The sequence below is a fragment of the Patagioenas fasciata genome, chromosome 14 (assembly GCF_037038585.1).
Source record: "Patagioenas fasciata isolate bPatFas1 chromosome 14, bPatFas1.hap1, whole genome shotgun sequence".
NCBI lineage: Eukaryota > Metazoa > Chordata > Aves > Columbiformes > Columbidae > Patagioenas > Patagioenas fasciata.
The window spans coordinates 17961495-17972265 of record NC_092533.1 but is presented as its reverse complement, the minus strand read 5'-3'; the positions used below and the strand labels follow the sequence as shown (position 1 = coordinate 17972265).

Here is a 10771-nt window from a genome sequence, read left to right as displayed (position 1 = left end):
GAACGTTATAGAAAAATATTATAAAACCCCCAGCTTAATCCCTGGATCCGTATTGTACTGTTAGTATGAAGTCCCTATTAGTGTCCTTTCTTTTACTGATTTCTTTAATTCCGACTCGAATGTGTCTATATATAGTAGTTTCACCTCTGCTGAGGTTCATATTAATGAATACGCTTGTTTCTAAATATTCTCAACATCATGAAGTTAAAAGCAATTTAAATACTCTGCCCAATATTATTTCATACCAGTGGACATGTGAGCATTGAACTTAAATTTGTGTGGAATGTTATCGAAAGCTTTCCAGACAAAGGACACTTTTTTCTGTTGAGATCAGTCGCCATCCTTCCAGCAGCTGGATATCGAGCTTGCTAACGGTTAAACTCGATTATGTTAAAGGTCTTTTCCAATCAAAACGATTTTATGGTTCTGTGGCAGAGGCCACACCAGCTGCAAAAGGGCAAATTCCAACACATCCTAGAGGATTTTCTCTGGTCTCCTGAAGCCGGGGAGCAGCTGGGGGCCGGTCCTGCAGGACGATGAGCTCCTGGCAGCCACCCAGCCCCGGCAGAGCTGGCAAAGGGCAGGCAATGTCCAGCCTCCCCCTTCTCCTCCGCCGCAGTCACAGGGTTCCAGCCAGCAAAACGCAGGTTTTACTCCGTCTCCGCATGCTGGGCTTAAGCCATTAAAAAAAAAAAGAAGAAATCAAAGTGCCAGGAAGTGGCTTTATGGAGCAGGACAGGATGCGGTGGATGATGAAACATCTCTCGTTCCCACTGGGAACGTGATGCTGCGAGAGGAGCCGGCTGGGTCGGGGGAAATAAAATACCCGGGGGGATTGTTATGGCGAGGGTCTGGGGGGGTGGGCTGTGGGAAAGGCTGCTCCACCTCACCCTGCTCCAACACCCGCTGTCCTCACCCAGCTGTTCGCACCCGCTGCCCCAGCAAGTCCCTTTTAGAGCTTTTCTATCCCTAGCATCAAGAATTTTAAGTGGTTTTTGACAGCACCAGCTACTCTCCCCACTGATGTGTTTATGGGAGGAGAAGCCCCCCGCTGCTACCCCCTCCCCAAGGTTTCTTCTGCTCGGGGCGGGCTCAAAATCCAGCCGCAGTTTCTTGGCACTGGGATGCACAAAGCCCCGCTTAACCCTGCAGCTCCCAGTGTCTGTGTCAGACCCGGGGCGACCTCCCGGCTGTCTTTGGGGGCTCCAGAACAGCAGGTGAGAGGGAGCTGTGTCAAAAGTCTGTGTTTTTTGATGATTTTTACCCCCCCTACTCTTTGCTGGGTGAGGTCACGGCTGGAGGAGCTGCCTGGAGGACTCAGCCCGTGACCGCAGCCCGATGCCAAGGAGCACGTCAGCGGGCAGGACACCGGGTCCCACCCAGCCCTCCCCAGGGCCAAATGACCAGGGCCAGCTCAGCTCACAGATCCAGAGGAAAACTGTGTTTGTACAATTCTTTTCTTTTTTTGTTTTTGTTGATTTTTTGCTTTGGTTTTCCAAGGTAACTGGCCAAAGGAAAAAAAAGTGACTGCCGTGAACAAAGTCCCTGCAAGCTGGTGACATGGGACCATCACTGCCCACGGCATCTACAGGCTCCAGCCTCACCAGGAGCTGGCAGTGAGTTCGGGACAATACCCAGGGGAAGGACAATGGGACCTCCAGCACTATGTGACCTGTTCCTGCACCACCAAGGGCTTCCAGCTGGGGCTCCCCCGTCCCAGGCCATGCATGTACTGGGGAAGGTGACGAGGGACAGCAAGAGAGGGGGCAGAGGTGCACATCCCACACACACCTGGTTTGGGGGGGTGGGATAATGCCGCTCACACCCAGCAGCCAGCACAGGGACACAGGCTGTAACCCGCAGTCCCACAGATTCCCTCTGTCCCCTCACAGCCAGAGCTGAAAGGTGCCCCCAACATCTGCTCCCATCCAGCATCCAGGATCGTCCCCTCCACTTCAAGGTCAAGTTGCCCTTCCCAAGTGCGATCCCTCAGATTCCTCAATGGCCACTCAACCCAAGCAGCTGCGGGGGGCTCGGTCTTGCCACCCTCTTTGTGTCCCTTTTGTGACTCAGGCTCAGCTTCTGTTGATCTCCCTTTTCTCATCACCCTGGCTCAGGAAACCCTTCATCAGCTAACCTTGCTGCAATGAACATGTTTGCAATCCCGTGTGTCCCTGGTAATTAGCACAGCTGACCGAGTTCCCTTCATCAGCGCTAATTGGCCGGGTTTGTGTCTCTGTGCATCTCCCTTCCTGTTTTTTTGTGGTGCCTTTGGGTGATTTTAGCATTACAGAGAGGAGAAGTAAAATGAAACCAAGTGTGCATCCTCACATAGCACACATCCTGACACTGACACCAGCAGCTGGGGACACAGGGACACGGCAGGGTAGCTGTGGGCTCCTGAAGCCAGACCCACACCCACAGCTCCGCAAAACCTCTTTGCTCCCCACCAGCGGTGGCCGTCACCCCACCAAAGACCCACTGGTCTGACCAGCCCCTCTGCCTCCACCACTGGTGGCACCAGCAATGCCCAGTACCCCAGGACGATGTCACCCTGGCTGGGATGGGTGCTGGGGACAGTCTGAGGGTGCCACCTGGATGTGCTCAGCCCTGGTCCCCATTGGCAGTGGGTTGATCCCCATCATTGTCCCCCTGGAGGTGTCCCCCCAGGTGCTCCAACATGCAAGGGATGGTGGCACCAGGGCTGGGGGCAGAGGGTCCCTGCCCTGTCATCCCCCCCCTCTGCCATGCCCTCCCATGTGTTCTGGGTCCACCTGCTCCCAAGGAGGGTGCTTTGGTTGGAACCCACATCCTCGTGTGGGTGCACGTGGGTGCACAGATGAGCAGGGCTGACCCCCATGTGCAAAGGGAGGGGTGGCTCTGTGGAGTGCATGGGAATCTGGGGTGGAGGGGTGCATGGAGATTTCCAGGGGTCTCTGTGGGGTGCAGGAGGGTCTGGGGAGTGTCTGCTGGTCTGCAAGGGGGCTTTGGGGGTGGTCTCTGTGTGCAAGGGCAATCCAGGGGGGTACAGGGGGGCCTGACAGAGGCACTGGGGGGGTGGGATGGAATTGGGGGGGAGGGGGTTGTGCCCTGCGCTCCTGGAGCCTCCTGTGTGCTGCTAATGGGGGGGACCAGCCCCAACCCCTTCCCCCCCGCCCAAGCTGTCTGTCTGTCTCCCAGGGCTGTCCTGCCCCCACTCTCCCCTCCCCCCATCTGCGCAACAGCAGCTTATTGTTTTCTCCACAGTTGCAACACCTCAAGTCACGTCCTGTGTCAGACCCCCCCACAGGGAGAGGACAGGAGGGAGCTGGTCCTGGCCAGGAGGACCTGGGTACAGCCTGTGACCCCCCTCCCATTCACCCTCCAAATGCAAAGAGGGGAGTGTGGGCACCGCGAAAAGTGAATCTCCCCGGGGTTGGAGACGATAGAGTGGATCCTTGCAGTGATGGGGAAGGGTGACTGGATCCCTCTGGGACTGGGGAAGGGAGAGTGGATCCCTGCAGTGATGGGGAAGGGTGACCAGATCCCTCTGGGACTGGGGCAGGGAGAGTGGATCCCTGCAGTGGTGGGGAAGTGTGAGCAGATCCCTCTGGGGCTGGGGAAGGGAGAGTGGATCCCTGCAGTGATGGGAAAGCGTGACCAGATCCCTCTGGGACTGGGGAAGGGGCTGTAGCTGCATACACCACAATCTCCTCCCTCCTCCTTTCCTTGCCCTTTCCCCAAAACACCAGCCAGGAACACACCAGTGTCCCCCACAGCTGTGTCACCCTCCACCCAACGGTCTGGTGGACCCAAGGGTGGGGGCACCCCAAGAGCATCCTTGCTATGAGGGCCAGGGTGGGACTGAACCATCCCCCCCCACACCAGCAGCCTCTGCATAGGCCCCATCTGTGCCCCCTCTTCCCACCAGAATAAATACCATTTATTCAGAAGAAACCATTTTATTTTTTTTTTTTCCCAAAGAAAAAAAGCAATATAAATATTAGAGTATAAAACTTGCGTGTAACACATCGACGTTGGTCTATATGGGTATAAGAAGGATATAAGCATATATATAATATATAAGTATAATTCAATATTAGACACATTGAAAGGGCAAACGTGTTTCATTTCACGTACACTCGGAGCACAGACCACATGGAAAGAAGATACAGAGAAAATTGAAAATACTGGTGTCCACAAGTTAGTTACCAAGATTCAAAATAACACGCCACTAAATACACGACACTCACTATGCTACCTCAAAATGCAGATTAAAAAGAAATATAAAGACTACGATTCAGCTACAGCATCTCTAGGGAGGGCAGGGGAGGGGGTGGGAACCGGAGCTGGGTGGAACGCAGCGGATGCTCCTGCTGCCTTGGGTTTGGGGAGGGGGCGGTAGGGGGGTGACCGCTGGAAAAGAGGGTTGGATGTGCTCGGGTGAGTCATGTGTTAGTGATTAAAAAGGGGGAAAAAAAACCACCATGCACCCCTTGGGACACCCAGTTGCAGCCCTTTCCTGGCCACCCCGCAGCCCCTCTGCTCCCTCCAGCTGCACAAATTCCCCCTTGGGTTCCCCGGGGAGGACAGAGTTGCTTTGATATGGGCAGCTGGCCCGGTGCAAGGGTGATGGGCACATGGAGAAATTCTATTCCTCATCCTTCGATTCCCTCCTTGGGGTGGAAAACCCAAAGGTGCTGGGAGCATCACCTCCTCTGGGCTGGCCTGGTGTGGTCCCATGTGACCCCCTGCTTGCCACCCTTCTCGCTGCCTTTGCAGCATCACCCCACACTCACCCCCAGCTCTGGGGTCCCTCCACTGGGTCTGGTCCCCAAGTGCCACCAAACCAACTGCCACTTACTCAGTCACCAACTCTGCACTGAAGCCACATGCTGGCAGCTCCACAGATCCCACCCCTTCAGCTGAGACCCCGAACAACCCCCTTATTTGAGGTCCACACCCCAAATAAGAAGCCATGAGTCTCCCCAACCCACTTGACCGATCCCACCCTCCCTCCCAAGGCAGCCCCAGCTGGGGTGGCTGCCGGCGCGTTCGCACCGCACTGTGCGGGCATGTGGGGACATTTGGGGACCGTGGAGCTGCCTGCGCAGGTGCAGGCAGGAGGTGAAGGATGTGCATGCAGACACGGTGTGCAGGAACGTGAAGCATCGTCCCCTGGTCCCCTTGGTGGGGACTCGGCCAGGTGGCCACCTGGCCTCAGGGGAGTGAGACTCTCTTAGCTTTAATTCCAGAAGAACATTGACTGTACATATAAATATTTACTGCAAAGAAGGGATGAGATGTGTCTGCTCTTCGGAGACCCCTAGAACCACCGGGGCAGCTGCCACACACCTCGGCACGCTCCTCATGGAATTCCCTACCTCTCAGACATCAAGGAAGGGTTTTTTCGTCTCATGTTTCAGGCCATCGTTGGTTGCACTTTTTAAGAAAAAAATACAAATGTTTAGGATGCAGCTTTGCCATATTCCCTTTGACTCATGCAAGAGAAACACTTATTTTTTCCCGGGTAACAGGTAAACAGGAACTGAAGCACTCCCTACCAACTTCTCAGCAACAAATCCATCACTATCATTAACTGGGGGTGAATTTTACAACGGAAAGTTTAAAAGCAAAGATCTGGAGCATGGGCTCTAAGCTAGGAACTTCCTTTCCATTCCAAAAAATGATTGAAGGTCTATAAATTAAAAGATCCACGTTAAAATTATTTACACTGGGCAAAGTCGAGCACAAGCCTTGTGCCTTTCTCGGACTATCTGGGAGCAAACTGGACCCAAAGACATGGCAGAAAATCTTCCGCCTTTACATATTCGAATACCCAAGGGATTGTATAAAACATTAGCAAGTATTCACAGGGCACTTGTTTGCATTCAGTTTAGCTTCCGGATTGGTTTTCATCATGAGATCTAACAGCAGCGAGCCCCTGCTGCTTAGCTCTGATGATGATGAGATACATTCGCAGCGTTTCCTACTTTTTGCATCACAAAAATTCACATTCGTCCTCTGGCCTGGGCTGTGGTTTGGGGGAGTGCTGGAGCTGGCTGCCCTGTTGCTCTGAGGTCTCCTTCTTCTTCTCTACTTTTTCTCCTTCTTCCCAGATTTCTTCTTGTTTCCTCCCGAGGAGGCGGCGCTCTTGGCGTCGCGCTTGCCGGCGGCGTTGGTGAGGGTGGCGGTGCTGCCGGGGATGTAGACATTCTGCCGGTAATCGGGGACGTGCTGCAGGGTGAACTGGGGGCCGTAGCGGGCGCTCAGCCCCATGGTGCCTGTCCCACCACCAAGGGTTGAGTTGGCATCAGCAGCTTCTGTGGGGTGGGGAGAAAGAGAAGGGCAGGTTGTTAGTGCCAGCCAGAGCCCCCCACCAAGCCCCAGCAGACCTGAAAGACTCTCGGGGGTGTCAAACAAAGACCTTGGTGCCACCAATATTCACCCCCCACCCATCATTGCTCTTCAGCACTATCATAGAGTCATAAAATCATTTTGGTTGGAAGAGACCCTCAAGATCAAGTCCAACTGTTAACCCACCCCTGGCACTGCCCCATGTCCCTGAGAACCTCATCTCCATCTGTCCAGCCCTCCAGGGATGGTGACTCCAGCACTGCCCTGGGCAGCCTGTTCCAATGCCCCACAGCCCTTTGGGGAAGAAATTGTTCCCAGATCCAACCTCAACCTCCCCTGGCGCAACTTGAGGCCGTTTCCTCTGCTCCTGGCGCTTGTACCTGGGGAGCAGAGCCCGACCCCCCTGGCTCCAAGCTCCTTTCAGGCAGTTCAGAGATCCGAAGGTCTCCCCTCAGCTCCTGTTCTCCAGCTGAACCCCCCAGGTCCCTCAGCTGCTCCCACCACACTTGTGCTCCAGCCCCTCACCAGCTCCGTTCCCTTCTCTCAGCTCGCTCCAGCACCTCAAGGCCTTTCTTGGCGTGAGGAGCCCAAAACTGACCCCAGGATTTGAGGGGCCTCAGGGATGGTCACTGTCCTAGGCCTGCTGACCACACCAGTCCTGGTACAAGCCAGGATGCTGGTGGTTTTTTTGGCCACCTGGGCACATGCTGGCTCACATTCAGACCCTGTCCTCTCCCTCAAGCCTGTAGTGTTCATGGGGTTGTTGTGACCCAAGTGCAGGACCCAGCACTTAGCATTGTTGACCCACATACACATCACTCCATGGGATGGCTGCAACACACATACTGGGGAGTGTGGCACAGCCAGCACCAAAATCCCTTGTTTTCATCTCACATTGTTGCGAAAGGTTTGGGATTCGGGGCTGCAGCTGACTGGGGTAGGACGACCTGCCCTCGCAGCGATGGCGCTGCCTGTCCCTCCCTGCCTGATGCTGCCTGCTCTGCCCCTCCCCGGTTGCTGCCTCTGCAGAAAATCACCCCCCACCCGCCCCCAAAGCAACCCGTTACGAACATCTTGCACAGCCACAACCATTAGTAGTGCATTAAGAGAAGTCCAATATTTTTTTTCTGCTGCAGTTAAAACCCTGCCCCCAGTATTTCTCCAGCCAGGTTTATTCACAGAGCAGAGCACATGAGATAAGAAAGAAAATCCCTCCCCTGCAGTACCACAAAATGGCTCTAGGAAGCTGAGCACAAAGCAAATCGGTGCTGAAGCCATCCAATGGTCCAGATCTGGGAGCAGGGGGAGGGGAAGGCAAATTCATTCCTGTCACTCTGCAAAGCCCCAGCACAGAGAGAGCAAGCGCAGAGTGGGGGAAGGGCTTCGGGCCCCCCCAGGACGCTGGGAGGTAGAGACCAGATGGAGATGCGGGATGCTGAGAGAAAGGAGGAGAGACGAGCACAGGCGACGGCAAAGCACAAGTGATGCTGTTGCCATGGGCTGCCGTGTGAACTGCTCCGGTGCAAGTGCCGGTGCGTGGCTCAGGGTGGGATCCCTGCTCAGAAATGGTTTGCTAAAACCCTGTCTCTGTGCTGGGTACTGTGGATCTCAGCTCAGCTTTGAACTGCTTCATGCCCATGGCTGTGGATGAGCCCTCCTGGGAGGCTGGAGAGACCCAGCGAGGGCGCCTGAAGGGCCCAAGGCTGAGCCTGGGGAAGCTGCTCCTTCATTTCGTAGGCAGAGAGACTGTGGGAATAAAGAAAAAAAACAAACGAGCAGAAAACGTGGGCTGGTCCCCTCATGTTTGTCCTCGCTCCAGAGCAGATCTGTGCACGCCTCTGTGTTGCTTCTGCTTTCCCCTGAGCAGATGGAGGCGGCTAAGCCAGCCAGAAAGCTGGAAAAAGAGCTGGGCCACATCCTACCAGCCCCCAAAACATCCCCCGGAGGGGTCAGAACTATGAAGCAACCACAGTTTGAAAAGTTACAGCTGCTCTGCTGGAGCAGGAGGAGGAAAACACACAGCAAGTCTGAAAACAGGGGTGATATTGTGCACTGAGGACTGGGTACAGACACAGCGAACCAGTGTGGGAAATGCTATTTTGCTTTCTGCTGTGGAAGCATTCACCAGCAGGAGTATTTTCCTCCAGTGCCCATTAAATGGGTCCTGGATCTGGTGGGGCTTTGAGAACCTTGGTCTGGAAGAGGGCTGGAGGAGATGTGCATATACAGTTAGTGATATTAATCACTGATCTGCACTCGCGTCATCAGCAGCTTGTCTCATTAACAACCGTCTCAACTCCACGCTCATCAGGGTGTTCCAAATGGGGATGTGATGGCTGGAAATGTGCTGTCAGGCCAGGATGTAGCCAGGCACCAGCTCGCTGGTGGACTCTGGTCTCTGGCAGGGGGGAGATTTTTTATTCTCTGGGCTTTTCCAGATGGATACAGCCCGGTTGGGGCTTGGTGGGCTTGGGCACCTTCTCTTGGGCCATCCCCACTGCACCAGGGCAGCGAGGAGGCTGGGGGATGCCAGCAGCATCCAGGACAACTGGTCCCCATGAACTAGTTTGCAGGCACAGCACAGCTTTCACGAGGGAGAAAAAGCCGCCTGTGAGGTTCCCAGCCTGCCAGTTGGTCCTGGGTAAGAGCAAAAGGCTGTTTCTAGGTAACACTGACATTAAGGCTGAAAAGAACTGAGAACGGGGACAATAAAGGCTTATAAATGGGCACTGAGCCACTCATGCCAAGCAGGGCACTTCAGCTCTTGTTGCTGGGAAGGTTACGCTCAGCCTTTACCAGCAGCCAGCCATTATCCCAAACGGTCCTGGGGAGGAAAACAAGAATCTGGGCTTTGGCAAAAATAACCAGCTAGTGGCTCCACAGCCCTCGTAAACAGAGGGGAGGAGAGGTTGGATGGGGGTGGCCCTGGAGCAGATGCTGCTGCAGCTGCTGGTGGGGCTTTCAGGAGAACCCAATATAGCACATCGGGGCCGCAGGGCTGGGGACAAGGACCTCGGGCTGCCTTTCTGTCTGCTTCCCCACCATCTCACGGCACCCCTATAAATCCTCATTGGAAGTCAGAGTATTTTAAGGATGAGATGTCTGCCCTTTAGAGTCTGGTGTCCTGGAGCATCTGTGCTGCTTGGTCTGGCTTAGCAGCTGCCTCTGCCCCATCAGATGGTTCAAAACACTGGCTTGTCGTGTTATTCCCAGCTCCAAGGGAGGAAGATCCAGAGGAAGGAAGCCCAGGAAGCGAGACAGAAGCCCTACAGCAGGGTCACAGCCCTGGGGAAGAAAACAGCTCCCTGGACACTCTGCCTTGGGAGGGTGGTTTAGCCTTTGGGCAAGGGATTTAATCCTCAGAGCGATTGGATTGCACATGCTTGGTGGGAGCAGCTCTGCCTCTTGCTGTGAGAAGGCATAACCCCAGCATGGGGTAGGGATGCAGGCAGAGCATCACCGGCCCCTTCCAGATGCTTGTGGAGCAGAGCAGCATCAAAGTAGCTTCTGCCTCCCTGGGCAGTCTCTGCTTGGCACAGACTCAAGTGTGGTGCAAGTCAGCATCATCCGCTCTGTGCAGGACCAGCTCACACTCAGAGCGAAGGGCACACAGTGCCATCACCTGTGTCACTGTGTCCCACCTGCCAGCCCGCAGCTCAGCAGGTGACAGGAAGAGATAAGGATCATTTCAACAGCCAGGAACCATTACCCAGTGATAGAATCATAGAATCCTTTGGTTGGAAGAGACCCTCAAGATGATCAAGTCCAACCATAACCTAAACATAGCACTAAGACATGTCCCTATACATCTATTCTACCTCTCCAGGGATGGTGACTCCACCACTCCCCTGGGCAGCCTGTTCCAATACCCAACAGCCCTTTCCAGGAAGAAATGTTTCCTAACATTCAATCCAAACCTTCTCTGTCACAACCTGAGGCCATTTCCTCTTGTCCTAATGGGCAGCACAAAGCTTAACAGGCAATTAGCACTGCCCCTAATCAAAGCCTGCTGCAATCAACACTGCTAGCTTAATGAGTGAGAGGAGAAAGGCTGGGGACAAAGAGCAGGGGAGACAAGAAAACACAGTGCTAATGGAAAAAGCTTGTGCTGTGTCCTCATCCATCCATCCATCCATCCATCCATCCATCCATCCATCCATCCATCCATCCAGCACAGCAAGGGACCCGCATGGGCGAGAGAAGGATGAGGCACCCGCAGCATCCTCTCCCTGGGGCCCCAGCTGGGAAAGCCCTTATCTAGTGGATGGATCTGATTTAAATTAATTCCCTGGGAGAGGTTAGGACTGTTTGAGGCTTGTGGATTGGGGGAGATTTGCTGCAATAGGGCCTGGGGCTCCCTGGAAGGGGGTGCTTAACCTGGAAGGGACCTGCTCAGCTCTCAGATCCCGGGGGCTGCTGGAGCCGCAGTCAGAAA

General features: G+C 54.6%; 1 protein-coding gene across 1 annotated transcript in view; it reads right to left on the bottom strand.

Moving 5' to 3' along the window:
• Positions 1 to 3921: 3921 nt before the first annotated feature.
• The window catches only part of LOC136107651 (uncharacterized), a 207289-nt gene continuing 200439 nt past the window's right edge, over positions 3922 to 10771 (bottom strand). The window contains exon 7 of the mRNA XM_071814576.1: positions 3922 to 6302. Within this exon, the coding sequence (XP_071670677.1) occupies positions 6076 to 6302 (227 nt within the window). The 3' untranslated portion in view covers positions 3922 to 6075. The remainder of the gene's footprint in view (positions 6303 to 10771) is intronic.